This window comes from Acomys russatus, chromosome 7, assembly GCF_903995435.1.
Source record: "Acomys russatus chromosome 7, mAcoRus1.1, whole genome shotgun sequence".
Lineage (NCBI taxonomy): Eukaryota > Metazoa > Chordata > Mammalia > Rodentia > Muridae > Acomys > Acomys russatus.
The window spans coordinates 21,217,196-21,232,486 of NC_067143.1; the positions used below are offsets into that span (position 1 = coordinate 21,217,196).

General features: G+C 48.3%; 1 protein-coding gene across 2 annotated transcripts in view; it reads left to right on the plus strand.

The window, feature by feature from the left end:
- Pcsk6 (proprotein convertase subtilisin/kexin type 6) overlaps positions 1–15,291 on the plus strand; it is a 182,513-nt gene that overhangs the window by 103,677 nt on the left and 63,545 nt on the right. For both annotated transcript variants that reach the window (XM_051148691.1, XM_051148692.1), the window contains exons 10-12: positions 3,215–3,318; positions 4,834–4,951; positions 14,184–14,372. In XM_051148691.1, coding sequence (XP_051004648.1) covers positions 3,215–3,318; positions 4,834–4,951; positions 14,184–14,372 — 411 coding nt within the window. The remainder of the gene's footprint in view (positions 1–3,214; positions 3,319–4,833; positions 4,952–14,183; positions 14,373–15,291) is intronic.

Below are 15,291 nucleotides of genomic sequence, written 5' to 3' on the forward strand. Positions count from 1 at the left end.
CTCATGGCTGGCCATGGCCTGAGTGACCTGGGGAAATGGTTTGTAACTCATATGACCCAGAAGACCCCCAAAGAATCATGCAAGTTGAGGGATTCACCTGAGAAAAGCAAAGTGCCCAAGCTTTCAAGGATACCCATCTTTTAAAAAGGCCTCATGTATCTGAAAGATGTCCCTTTACAGAAGCAATGCGTGTCCCCGTGCTATTGGAGTTGGTGAGTATGACTGGGCTAGCCAGTGAGGCTGGTCACAAGATTGGCAGCCCCAGAAAGCATGCTGAGGTTTTGCCACATGTGTGTGACAATGCATGTGACAGTGCTGAACTTAGAGAGCTGGAAGAGTCTCCGGGTGAGGCGGGTACCCACAATGCCCTGCAGGCTGCACTCACGGAGCTCAGGGTCACATCAGCTTCTCCTTGGGTTACCCTGGCGCTAGGAGGTGATCCTCCTCGAGAGGAAACAGTGCTTCAGCAGGAAGAGGAAGAGGCTGTGTAGAAGGAAAAGATATCCCCGAAGAAGTAATGACTCATGACATGGAAAGAAATTCAGCATCAAATAAATACAGATGGAGGAAAAACTAATTCCTGTCTTCTTTCCCTTGGGACATAGTCTGTTCCTAATTCTGAGGTTCATGCTCTCTGGGACCTCGATGCTAAACTTCCAGGGAGGCTGGCTTCAGCACGCGTGCATCGGCCTCACTGACATGCCCAAATAGCTTACCATACCATGTAGTCAACAAGAGGGACAGTCACATCCTCCCTGTCCAAACCCTGATGCCTGAGCCTGGGACCCCTCTGCCAGAGTATGTGGCCTGGGGCTACCTGCAGCCTAGGAATCTTTCTCTAGGCTGAAGGTTGGCCTGTGGGGCCTCATGAGGGAGTAGACAGAGGCTAAAGAGAGAGTTCAGCGTGGCAGCCTGTGGCCAGACAGGAACCTGGAGACTGGGTAGGTGGATGTGGTGAGACAACAGGGGGACCATGCCAGCAAAGCAGCAAGAACACAGGAGAAGGACCAGGTGAGACTGGAGCAGGAACCTGGAAAGTGTGTTCCTGAGGGAAAGTGTGCCTAAGACTGACAAGGCAGCTGAGCTCTTGGTAGAATGACAGGTAGCATGGGAGCTAATGGTGCAGCAGTGGGCTGGAGCAGCCACTGTGGAAAGCAGTGTCACACACACCCCCAATTAAACACAGGCTTGCCAAATGACATAGTGACCCAGCTTCCTTGTAGGAGAAGAACAAAGTGAAGGGACCCCAGACCCTACATTCACAGCAACTCAGTGTCCGTGGGTCGGTGACTCAATGAATAAAACTTGACAAGTCCATGAGGTGGAATATTAGTCACCATCAAAAAGGGAGGACATTCACGGGGCGGTGGTGGCACACGCCTGTGATCCCAGCACTTGGGAGGCAGAGGCAGGTGGAGCTCTGTGAGTTCGAAGCCAACCTGGTGTACAGAGTGAGTTCCAGGACAGCCAAGGCTACACAGAAGAAACCCTGTCTCAAAAAAACAGAGACAGAGAGACACAGACAGAGAGACACAGACAGAGAAACTGACACATACTATAGAAGGGATGAAACTTGAAGATGTCATCCTGAGATAAGATAAATATTGAAATTATTCATCTTCTAAGAGCTACCTTCTAAAGTCATGTTTATAGGACTAGAAAGCAGAGTGGTGGTTGCCGGGGATGGGGAAAATCTGCATGGAGAGTTGTGTTTGATGGCGTTTCAGTTTGGGGAGATGAAAAGGTCTGGGGTGGTTTTAAATGGAGTGATGGCTGTCCAACAGCGTGAATGTACCTAATGCCCCCGAACTGTATTTAATGTTGAAAATGGTAAATTGTTCTTTATGTGTTGCTTTCGACTGCACACAGTAGGCATTGGGAAAATGTTTGTGTTAGCTGGGATGGTCCTAAGGAGGTAACCAGGTGGATTTCCTCACAGGACGCCGCCGTTCTTGAGAGCAGTTGCTCCTCCTGGTGGCACTTGAGTCCCCCAGTTGTGGGACTGCCTCTGCGGTAGGAGTACATGTGGCACAGGCAAGCAGCCGTAGCAGACAGATGTGGACAGAGTAAGCTCCTGGGACTCTCCCGGTCACTCTCATTTCAGCAAGTGCTGCAAAGATAGAATGGGAAGGGGCCATTTGTGGAGGAGGAGAAGAAGGATTCTCATTTGTTCTTGGCTAATATTCTGATCGAAAGATAATTTAGATACATATCCAGCTAATAAAACACTCCCAAGCACTTCTTGGTTGAATCACGAACATGGACCTCAAGCTTTTCACTCAGCTGTTAGTTTCATGTTGCAAAAATATATCCCTAACCTGGGTGAGTCTGACGTAGCTGTTGCACGGACTATATTTAAAGCATCCCTGCAGAAGCGTTCTGCATTCAGATACCCAGATTCCATGACAACTGATGCAGAGGAGAAGGCAGGAGTAGGGGTTTTGTTTCCGGCTTTTCTCTACTCAGTGATAGTATGGAAAAGCTCCGTTTTCATCCAATTCTGGGCCCTGAAGAGTGTACAGTGCTCCCTTGAAAGACTGCAAGTACCACTTACACTAATATTTTTATATTCCTTAGATGTTGTACAGTTAGTATGGTCTTCTTTTATCTTAAAAGTGGCAATAAGAATAACCAGGACCAAGCTCACCTCTCCCAGGCAGTGTAACATGAGGTCATCGCTGAGGGACAGAGCAATTAGATGGACAGTAGGATGATGGGGCCTGGTTTCAGAGGTGTTTAAAATTCAAGCAATCACGGTATGTGATTGATACTGGGGGGCCGTGTGTTCTTGGATGGCACATTTCTATGTGTGCTGAAAAGAGGGGTTGTAAATTTAGAATTCCTATAGTCTGCGGCCCAGCTTCCCCTTAGAACAGAACCCAGCTTGGCATACCTTGTGCATGATGTCACAGAATTGCTCCATGACTTGATAATGTCACTTTCAGTGGTGTCAAAAGTTTTCCTCTCTCCACTTCCAAAATACCTGTTACAAACTCAAGTGGGTTTGGCAGCCGGGCCAGGTCTCTCATGCCTATGGATTGTTAGATCCTTGGAACTCTTTCAGCTCAGGCTTTAGTTGCTGGAGATCGTGGTTGCAGAGTGAGGCTTTGTGGAGGTGTGCACGCTGAGCCCTGGGTTGCCTCCCCACCCCTGCTGGGGACGGCCTGCCTAGCCAACCCCACCGACTTCAGTGGTTTCTGCTATGACATTACAGCAGCCAGCTAACCTGGAGGGACGTGCAGCACCTGCTAGTGAAGACATCCCGGCCAGCTCACCTGAAGGCAAGCGACTGGAAAGTCAACGGCGCTGGGCATAAAGGTGCGGGGGCCCCTGGTGGGCTGGGAGATGCACTCTGTTGACCCTTGCAGAAGCCCAAAGAACACTGTTATCATAAACTACGGTGTTGCAGGAATTTAAAAGGCTTTCCGGTGGCTTGAGGACAGTTTCCTAGGGCACACGCTGGCATGAAGGGACAGCCTCAGTATCCCAGAGTCCAAGTCTTTAAATGCCACAACTTTGCCATGTCTTGGGTTTAATAGTCCTGTTTTGATTTGCTCGTTCATTTTTGTTTTTCACAAATAAATGTGATTTACAAGGCAACTTTGGAGCCAGCCATGAAGGCATGAGATACCGTGAGTTCAAAGCCATGCTCTGCCATTTTTGTTACTCACTTTCTATTTTCCCAACTGTACAAAAAAGACATTGAGATAGCTGTGTAATTTACTTTTGCTCTCTAAACCTGCTGCCAGCCAGCCCCTTTGTTATAGAAGTAACTAATGGCACACGGGGCCTCTGTCAGCACAATATTACCATACTAACATATACTGATAAAACCATATTAACATGGCTCAGCACAGTATTACCATACTAACATATACTAATATACCATATTAACATGGCTCAGCATATGATCAGGACATGGTCAACGTAGTTATTTGGGGTTCTGAGAAGGGAGTTCACCGGAAGTACTTGAAAAACATTTCTGTTGGCCATGATGTGTTAGAGAAGACTTGTCCCCTTTTCTGAAGCTCAGATCTAGCTACTGTGACTCCAAGCCTGATACCACTGTCTGTACATATAGGTCAAGTGCTGCCACTGTGAGTAAGGAGGGACAATCCTTTGAATAAAGAGGTCATTGACTGCGCCTCATATATCTTCATCTGTACTTGGTGGTGGTGTACTGTAACACCGCCCTCCGTTTCCATCTTGGTCTAATTAAAAAGGAAAATAGATTCTATCGAGTCTTGACCTTGCCCTGAAATTAAGCTCTGAAACCGTCTCTCTTGGCCAAGTCAATCACTGGATCCAGCCAGCCCCACAAGCACTCCTGACACTATGCTGTTGTCCCCAGAACCCTGAGACATGGTAGCAGAAGAAAATTATTTTAAAAGCCACTACAGTTGGCGTTGTTTTTTTATTGAAGTGTTGCACATCACAGTCATGTGCCTAGATTTTTAGAGATTGTAGCTAGAGATCATACCCAGGGCCTTGTGAGGGCTAGGCGGGTACCCAGAACCAACCCTCAGCACCCTGAGTTTCAGGAGCACACATGTTGACAGGTCCTCCTGACATAAAGAAACCTGACCTTATCCTCTTAAAAGAAAGTTCTGGACTCTGTCCCAGAGTAGGACACATATCCCGCTCAGGCCTCCTGAGCCAAAAGAGTTCAGTTTAGAGGCCAGTGAAGCTGGGGCAGATCTCAGGGGGACCTGTCAGCACCTTCAAGTGACCTTGAGGTGACACCGCTGATAGCGTTGGGGAGTAGCTCCCTTGGTAGGGGGGGTGGGGAGGCAGGGGCAGGAAACGCTGGCTCTGAAGGGTCTGTTTTTTCAGTTAGCCATCTGTATGGATTTGGTTTGGTGGATGCCGAAGCTCTCGTCCTGGAGGCAAGGAAGTGGACGGCAGTGCCATCCCAGCACATGTGTGTGGCCACGACAGACAAAAGGCCCAGGTAAGCTCTGCTCTGACCCTGGTGACTGAGACCTGCCTGTGCAGCAAGGGTGGAAGGGAAGGTGTTTAACCCCACACCCCTGTGCACACAGACAGGAAGGAGCCCGTGGCTAGTGCCCATCTGTACATGCCTGAGTTTCCTCTTATGTGTGGCACGGCTGGGAGAGGATACACTTCTAGATCTCTGACTCTTTAGAGGCCTCGCATCCTCTTTGTAGCAGATTGTGCTGGGAGTCTGTTTCTCAGCTTGGATCCCCTTGGCCTAGATAGTCTGATCATTAGGTTAGTGTAGCCAGCCTAACCAGGGATGTGATTTGCTCTCGGGGATATGAGAGTAGCAGCCAGGGGTGGGGGTTGGGGGTTGATTCTGTTCTATCTTCTAGAAGGTGTCAGTGTAACCACACCCCAGCCCCATGGCCCTAGAGCTTGGGTGTGAACAAGAGCAGTAGGGTCTGCCCCTCCTCTATAGCAGGCTGGGGTGGGGGTGGGGGAGGCTCATGGACTGCACAGCATCTCTGCATTACTTCTGTCCAGACCTATAAACATGCTTAAGGCTTAAGCACTGTAATGTTTAAACAGCCCCTAAGCAGGAGGCTGCAGGACCCCACTTCATCTCTTTTCCTGTGCTAACCTTTGAAGGGTTTTTTTTTTGGGGGGGGCGGTTTTAACCAGTTACATATGTTGGTTGTAAAACATGAAATTTTTTTTACAAAAATAACAAAAATGGACTATAACATAAATAAGATAGGAAGAAGCCTAGTCCACTCAGATTGTCCTGAATCGCGTCCTTGCAGCTATGCTTCCTAAGAACAGGAACGACGCGGTGCTCTGTCACCTTTGGGAAACATGCGCTTGAGTGAGACTTGATGGAATAATTAGCAGGGCTGCAGATGTGGCTCTAGCTGAACACCTTGCTTCTATCTTCAGTGCTGAAAAATGAAAAACCAAAAAGCAGGGACCAGGCTGGCTCAGTCAGGAGTACATTTGCTGCACAAACATGAGGGCTTGAGTTTGGATAACCAGAGCCCACATGCATCTGGTCATGGCCGCACACATCTATGCTAGCCTTAGCACTGGGAGGCGGAGACAAAAGAATCCTCAGAAATAGCTTTCTAGCTAATCTAGGCCATTGGTGAGCTCTGGCTATAATGAGAGACTCTGTCTCAAAAGATAAAGTGGAACCCGGGCACAGTGACACATACTCATAATCCCAGCAATCAGGGAGACACAGGCAGAAAAGTCTCTGTGGGTTCGATGCCAGCCTGGCCTACAAAGCAAATCCAGGACAGCCAAGACTACACAGAGAAACTGTCTTTAAACAAACAAACAAATAAACAAATAAACACCAAGAAGATTAAGTGGAGAGCAATAGTGAAAGAGACTTATGTCAACCTCTGGCTTCCGCATTTGTATACACAAGTGCACACACGAGTATACACATGCACACACACACAGAGAGGGCAGAAAAAGCATTATTATTTTAACCACAAATGCAAACCACTATGAGCTCAGCTCTTCCATGAACATGTACGCCTCTTATATAGGCTCTTTTGCCACAAAGTGCTGAGAGTTGTGTTTCTTGAGCATGCTTAGAAAACTATGGGTGTTCAGAGACTATTTGCTGCATGAATAGTCACTGAAGGGCCTTTCAGAACACGACGTTTCCATCCTGTGGCTAATGGTAGCCACTAACTACTGAGGCTATCACTCGAAGACCAGACCAGCCAGCAACCAGAACTCATAGTTGGCTTCTTCAGGCCTCATTCCCTCTCTAAAGCTTTTGTGCTAAACTTGAGGAGGAGAGAGCCACAGCGGAATAAAGGGGGCCTTTGCCTGTGGTGACTTTGCTGGGAGCTGCCTGTAGCACTGGTGGGGAGTGGCAGCCAGGGGAGTCTGGCTCTTGCTCTGGTCCCTGACCTGCGGTGCTGCCCACTTCCCTCCCCGCTCAGCTCCCCAGCCAGGGTGACTCCTGAATGAAGCATTCTTTTCCTGCCAGAAATCTGTTTAAGATGATCGAGTGGTGCCTAGGTGGCGAGGGGCTGTTTTTATTTTTATTTTATTTTGTTTTCTGAGTGAAAGCACACAAAGTCTAGACAGCACAGGTAGAGGGAACCCACCGTCACATACAGTATGACATTGTTCCTGTCCTTTGAGGAAAGCGAGGCCCCCTACAAACTCCAAAAGGGGACAAGAATTGGACTTCTGTTTCTAACGGGAAATCCTCTTTCCCCTTTGCTGTTGCTGATTCTGTCTGAAACTTTCAGCGTACCTCCTGTCTCAGGCTGCTGCTTGCCTGACTCCACCTCTTGGTTGTTCCTAAGGACATAAGGGCCTTCAGTGGGAGCTGTGTCACCTGGGGCAGGGGGCAGATGTCCTGTCTCTACCAGTGTGTCTCCCCTCATGTAGAGCTACAGCTTGGCTGCTATTAGGCCACAGAAGAGGGGTTGAGTCATCAGCACCCAGGCTGCTGACCCCCACCTCTCAGCTGCCTGCCTCCTATACCCACTCTGCGCAGCTGAGATCACCTGGCTTTAAATGGATAGGAAGTTTCCCCGTGTGTCTGCTTCTACCTAACCACCTCCTCCAACCCAACCCCCGCCACACACACACCACCCCCATCCCCACCGCCCCGCCACTCAGATCCACTGACTACTCTTGGCCTCCTTCTGAGTTCTTCTCTTGATAGAACCCTAGGCCTTTATGTCTTAAGCCTCAGCTGCTTCCATGGCCAGACAAAGCGCGAGAGCAAGAGAGCAAGGGGGGCGGGGCGGGGGGTGAGAACAGGAAAAGTAGAGATGGAAGGAGCCGGAGAGTAAGAACATTTGTGCCTGTGACTGTGAATATTGTGTGGGTCATGTTTGCCTGTTTTTCCCCTTGGTGAAAAGAAATGCTGCTCTGCCTTCGCCAAAGGTCGAGGTGGTCACTAGACTTTAAGTCCAGGGTCTGGAAGGCATTACGGCTGCACCTGCTAACTCCAGGATGATCTTGTATGGGGTCCTGAGTTAGAGCGGCAAGGTGTTTTTGAGGCATCCATCCCTCAGCAACTTCTGAGGCAGCCCCGAGCGGGATACTTCCCTCTTCTGAACAGGGGAGGTCCTGTGACCCAGGGAGGCAGGACCTCCCTAACAAGGACAGTGACTGACAAGGACTCCCCTTGCTATGGAGCCTTCCCACTCACCCAAGCCTTGCTTAGAAACTGGATCATGTCACTGTGCCCCAAATGACCACATGGCGCTAGCGCTCAGTAGTCCCTGGCATCCCTCTATTGAGTAGCTTCTCCCATGCTGCCCAGCTGGTGAGCCCCTGAATGGTTAGCTCAGGCTGACAGGAGTGGGGAGGCTGACAGGAATGGAAAGGGTGGGAGTATGTAGCTCCACCGATGATGACAGTCACAACAGATGCAGGCCCTTCTCTCCCTTCCAAGAACAGAGCTACCGTTGGTTCTCTGTGCTCTGAAGAGAAGGCATCTCTGGTATTAAAAGAAGAATAGCCAAAGGTGGGCCCAGGGCGTTTCCACTGTGGACACTGGATGTCTCGGGACGCTTGGCTCTTAAGCAGACATTCCTTAGGTTAAGGGCAGGGAACTGATCAGGAAAGAGGACCATGGGAAGAGTGTCTTGGGTGATGACCAAAGGAGCAGAGCCTCTGCTCTTACTGGACCTTGCTTTACAGCCTTTTGTCCCCAAAGACCCCACAATAGACAGAACTAGAACCAAGGCTTCCTCCGCAGGGCCACAATGCAAGGCTGCCTCGAACAGTATTCCACAGATGCTGAGTCTGAAAGGACAAGGGACAGTGCCTTGAACCTAAGGACACTAGAGGCTGCTTGTTAGAATCCTGTGGGTATTAGGATGAAAACCTAAGTGTGGCCTGGCCCATGGCTCCTATGATATCCAAGCACACGTAGTTAAAGACAACCTTATCTGCTTTGGGGCACAGGTAATTATAATCTATTTAGAGCAGCTGTTCTCAACCTTCCTAATGCTGTGACCCTTTAATACTGTTCCTCATGTTGTGGTAACCCTCAAACCATAAAATTAGGGTTTTGGGTTTTTGGTTTTTTTTTTTTTTTTTTTTTTTTTTTTTTTTTTGCTACTTCATGACTGTAATTTTGCAACTGTTATGAATCGTAATATAAATATCTGCATTTTCCAATGGTCTTAGGTGACCCTTGTGAAAGGATCATTCATCCCCCAAAGGGGTCATGACCCACAGGCTGCGAACTGCTGCTTTAGAGCCTTTCTTCCATGGAAAGATGGTAAATAGGATCATAGGCCATGACTTCTGCATGCATAGAATGGCTTTTCAATCTCTGTGAGGAGAAGGGTAAAAATGAATCTTTCCATGGCTTTTATTCAAGTAAAAAAGAAAGCCAAGCCTAGGATAATTCCTTTGAATTATTAAAATTACAGTTGACCCATTGGGCTTTTCTAGTCAGCACTTCCCTGCATTTTAAAAGCTCCAGACTCTGGGAAGACGTCTGTGACAATCATGACTCCCACCTTGATAGGGTAGAGGCAACAGCCACAGAAGAGCCAGCGATGGCAGCAGAAAATAAGAGCACAAACCAGTGGGTCTTAAAGGATTGCTGCTTTAAAGAGTCCCAGTCAGAATTTTGCTTCCTTTGACCTATCTTTTTGTTGTTGTTTTGTTTTGTTTTTTGAGACAGGGTTTCTCTGTGTAGCCTTGGCTGTCCTAGACTCACTTTGTAGACCAGGCCGGCCTCGAACTCACAGCGATCCACCTGCCTCTGGCTCCCGAGTGCTGGGATTAAAGGTGTGCGTCACCACGCCTGGCCTTTGACCTATCTTTTATTTCAAGCTTCTTATTTTCTTTCTCTCCACCCTCCTTTCCTCCTCCTCCCTCCTTCTATGGCTGTTGAGGATGACCATGCAGCAGATGATCAGTGCATCTGTCTGTAACTGCCTCGAGGTTAATTGCATCCTACCTTTTCTGTATTTCATTGTTTCTGGGACTTCCACACTGCTTATGATAACTCTCCGTATGACTGGGAATGACAGATAATGGGTGACAGTTTCATTGCATGGATTGCTATCTGCAGATGCCTGTTTGTCCTGACTGGTGCTGACTCATTGACATTGAGCTCAGAGCCTCTAGCACTGTCACTCATGCTGGAACTGCATGCGGCACATCTATTTTTCTATAAGGCACATGCCGAGTGATGGCCCAAAAGCATTAGATAGCACCTCATCCTGTACTTGGGGCACTGGAGGTGGGGCTTGTGAGTAGCGAAACTCCAACCAAGAGCATAAAAGTGGAAAGCACACCACTATAAAAAGTGTGAAATGGGAGCCTGTTTACAGTATAAGAGCTGAAACCAGAAGCACAGCTCAGCCGTGCCTGACCTCAGCTGGAACGTGTGTGTTGAGTGACTCAGACTTCACTGCTCTGTGCCACAAAGGTGAACTTGAGTATACAAATAACTTCTAGTGAGCCAGCAAAAAATACAAACTCAGAATCTGAGCAGTAAGAACTGACCAGGTTCTAATGACTCTTTTGACGTCCTATCAGACTGAATCGTGGGTTGACGTTAGCACTGGACATAGAAGAAAAGGGTGTGCTGAAAATATGAGCACTGTGTACTTCATAAACCAATGAATTATGGGTACATTAGTCTAAATTAGTGTAGGTTTGTTTCTGTCATTAAATTTTATTTCTAGCCTAAGCATCATGTTACCGGTTTAATAATCGAAAGTGATTTCATCCAGCTGGGCATGTAATCCCAGCACTCAAGAGATGGAGGCAGGAAAATCAAGAGTTCAAGGTCATCCTCATGTACATAGTTGATTCAAGGCCAGCCTCAGTTACAGATGACCCTGTCGTAACCTTCCCTCAACCCAAAATATAAACACACTTATGTGGTATATCATATGTCATTAGCAACATGGCCTTGAGGTGATTCTGTCAACAACTTTAATTCTAGAATGTATATCTACAAGGTTACTCACTGAATTATTTTCTCATCCTTGAATTTATTAGGTATACTCCAATAAATGTTCCCACCTACCCACTCACTACTCTTTATAAGGTCAGCAAAAACATTCCTAGGACCAGCTTCTGTTCTATGGGCCTCAGTGGGTCAGCTATCCCATCCTCCCCATGGATGGGGAAGATGCCAAATAGACCAAAGGGAAGGACTCTCTTATCTCCTGATGACCATGAGTATCCATCTTAACATGATTTCAGAATTGCTGATGAGAAACACGGGGCAGCCAGTTCTTGCCCCCAGCCCTGCAGAGTAGAAAGGCAGCTTTTGCAGGAGGGCAGCAGGAGCTGGAGTGAGGCCATTCAGTGTGAAACTAAAAATCGTGGCTTCTTCGCTAGAACAGAAAAAGCTAAGTGGCGAGTCATAAGGCCCCAGCCATAGTGGGTTTCTGACAGGGGTCTGCTTTCCTCTGCTCTTCTGTGCTACTTCATTACTTGAGAACATTCATCTTTGACTTTGAATATCACTCTGACACAAGTCTCAGAAAAAAAAAAAAAACTAGGAATTTTTCTATGACTTTATAAACTGGAGAATGCTAGGAGGCCACCACATTAGTGGCATGGGCAGAAATATTGCCTTGTTGTTAAGATGGTAGCCCTCTGCCTCCTTGGAATAGAGTGGGCCCAGGACTTGAGAAGAAAAGACCATCTGGAGATGAGTCATGAGTCCTGAAGTGTGGCTTGGTGGGAAGTGGCATTTCTGTGTCATTAGGGATCTCATCCCAGTCCCCAGTGTCCCTCACTTACATAAGCAGAAGCCGGCCCTTTAATTCATTGAGTTCCACTAGGACTCTTAGAAGATGGCTGTACACAAGACAATAAGTTTTCAATTGCAGAAAGCCTTTGCAGTCAGGAACTTTAAGATCATTCTAAATCGATTTTCATGATTAAAGAAGAGTGTTCATGTGACAAACACTCCCTGTAAATTTTTAAACAAACAAACAGACAAAATTTACAGTTGACTTACATTTTCTGTAATGTCTTTGCAATGGTTGCAGAATGGGGAATAATTTCCATCTTTTTAAAGCTCTATCCTTTTCATGAACTCTTTTACAATCTGTCACGGAGTTAAGCGCATCTCACAAGTGATAGCTTTTGGCGCTTGGCTTCATGACTTCTAGGAGTTTCTGTCAAAAGCCAGGACAATTGCAGTTTGGCTCTTTTGACCATTTGAAAGCCTCCTTGTTCTTGCTTTTCATTAAGAAATGTAGAAGCCCCTTGTTTGGAGCATTAGGCTATTTGCTACAGCAGCAGCAGTGGGAATAAAATACAGGAAGCAGGTCAGCATCTCGCCCTTGCAGTGAGGAGCATCCGGGCCACCAACCCTCCCCTAGAACTTGCAGAAACGAGGAGTCCTAGTGGCTGAGTGATTTCACAGTTAAGAGGTTTCACATAAAAAACTAATTGTTACAGTTAGCTTTGTGCCCCCAGGCATGCTGGTCCCCAGCCCCAGAGGAACTTAATATCTTAGCTATGAAAACCAAGACAGACGCCGTTAATTCCTGCAGGGGCCCGAACTGCCCACCAGCCCAGCATCCTGGCACTGCAGCAGAATGGCTCCCTGTGGGGGAGACCAGCCCAGATTCCTCTCCCAGCAGCTGGAGTCCCTTAGCAGGAACCAGTCACACTAAGTGGAACTAAGCGAAATTAGTTTTTTCCTCTAGGTATGGACACATTGAGCCCGGAGCTGGACAGCTGTGAGGCACTGGCAGGTGACCCGTGTTTGGCAGTCTTTTCTTCGCCATTATGTCCTTATCGGTGGGATCCAAGTGTCCTCAACAGGATTCTAGATCTATTTCTAGAGTGTGGTGGCCGCTTTCTCCAGTAGTAAAAGGCTGAGAGAGGGAGCGGCGGTTTGATCTTGGTTAGAACTTCGCTTGCCTTGATGTTGCTGTTCAACTTGGGAAAGTGTTAGAAGGTTAAGAGTGAGGTCATTCCTGGGGCTTGGGGCATCACATTTCAAAGCATCACTGGTGTAAGGCTCCAGTGACCCTGTTTCCCCACCTTGACTAAGAAGTCCTTTGTCACTAACACTTTCAGTTTGCCTTTTGAGTGCATAAACACAGTGCTACAGAGGAACGCTGTATCTGAAAGGGTATGTGGGCCAGCTGTGTGGGGCCTATGGGCCTGGGCCTCTGGGTAACTTCTGGATCTGCCACCAAGGTGGGGTCCCCAGACAGTGAGAAGCCTGGAGAAAGCAATGTAGGAGCCAGCCCCTAAGCCAATTTATGGTACATGTGAAGCGTGCTTTTCAAATATTTACAGAGGCCGGGGGCATTGCGTCACTAGTTCTAGCTGTTTTGAATGTTTTTGTATGACTCAGAGCCCAGCGATACCATTCCTAAGAGACTCCAAGCACACGTTTGTCCCAGGCCTCTCTAGAGGGAAGCCCTGCTGGGAGGGAAAATCCTTCCCATAAAAAGCCCAGCTCAGGCCATGTAGCAGGAATTACTAATGTGCATTGAGTGGTGATCACGTTTCCACCAAAGAATGCCATCTTTATTCAGTTTTCAAATTGGTGGCGAGGGGCTAAGGTTTTAGAGACTTGAGCCTTCAAATATCCCACAGGCTCAGGGTTTGTGCCTGTTTTGCGCTTCCAAAATAAACAGTGGGGATGGTCTTTAAGTGACTAGAGATGTGCTTGGCCTCAGCTTCATGTGACAGAAGGACCTTTGAGTTATAAACATGTCATCACTCATCTCCTTCATGAGGCAGTTGGTTGGCCGTCTTCCAGCAGGGTGCCTGAAAGCAGACAAGTTGTAGCACATTTGGTCCCTTGAGTCTGGATCCACCCAAGGAGACAAGTGCAACCCTGATGTGGTCCTTCCTCCTCCTGGATGGATGAGTTAACCCTTGCAAGCTTTCCCACCAGTGCCTTGTGCTAGTTGGTCAGCAATCATGCTATCTCCAAGGCTAGAGCTCTTGAGAAAGTGAGCTGGCCATATGCTATTTAAAGAGGGGTGCCTCCTGGGTACCAAAGAGAAGCCCCTACCCCACCCCCCAGAAATAGTGGTCCCAAGTTTGCATAAAGACCCATAAGCAAATTCTAGATCTATAAAGCTTTCTGAGCAGTGGACAGAATGGGGCACCCAAGAGTGAGGAGACCTCTGTGACTCCCTGGGAACCCCCAGAACCCAGAGGCCACAGCAAAAGAAGAACAGACTGGGCCCTCTCTGTGTTAGACTAAGCCTTGGATGTCCAGCACTGTGCTTGCTTTTTCTCCCCAGGAGCATCCCCATTGTACAGGTGCTGCGGACCACAGCCCTGAGCAGTGCCTGTGCGGACCACTCAGATCAGCGAGTGGTCTACCTGGAGCATGTGGTTGTCCGCATCTCTATCTCACACCCGCGCCGGGGCGACCTCCAGATCCACCTCATTTCTCCCTCCGGAACCAAGTCTCAACTTTTGGCAAAGAGGTAAGCCCACTCGCCACAGGGCTCGCTCCTCATGAAGGCCCAGTTTACTCTGAGTCCCTGAAAGGTCCTCTGCACAGGGTAGTGGGGGTTCCCTCCGAGTCTACACAAGCAGGACCCTCAACCCTGAAGGACATGCCAAGCAGACCTGTGGCGCTTTCATCTTCAGGCAGTGATGGCAACTGTTGCTTGCTGTTGGGGGGCAGGGTGAGGCTGGAATTCATGTTATGCCCCTATTGCTCTTGCAAGTGCACTGAACGTCATGACCATCTTGTTCAGTTGACACTTAAGCTGAGGTACCCCAACATTTGTTTCCCTCTGGGAACATTCCCCTCTCCCAGTTTTGGGCTGCTCCTGAGAGCCAGGTGTGGCTAGTGAGATACAGGGAAGGTTTCCAGCTGTTCTCCATGGCTTTCCCCAACAAAGGCTTGAGCTCAAATTTAGGACTGCTGAAGCATCCTCAGCTCTCTGCAGGGTGTGTGGAAGCCTGTGCTGTGTAGTTATGCCTTGAATGTCGTCTGTGTAGTTAGGAGATGAAGGCATGTGCTTGCACGGTCTTAAACAGCTTTCAGGTAAATAGAGCAGAGGCATTTGTAGGCCTTCAGGGAGAGCTAGGACACACGTCTCTTTCTAGCTAAGAAGCAGAGTGGGGAAGCTTCACCCACAACCCAGTATTTCTAGAGCTTGCGTGTGTCCCTCAGCCCTTCTCCTAGGATATGGGGAGCCTGGGAGATTGGGAAGCGAGGTGTGCAGGAAATGCTCTCACAGGCTCAGCAGCATCTGCCATTTTCCTTTACCCCTCTGACCACTCACTCCCCTTGCATAAGACAGAGCTGTCAGAGAGCAATGTCAGGACCGCTGTCCCAAGAAGAGGGAATCTGTGCTGTGCCCTCCAGCCCTCTGCATGGCCTCCAGGATCAGC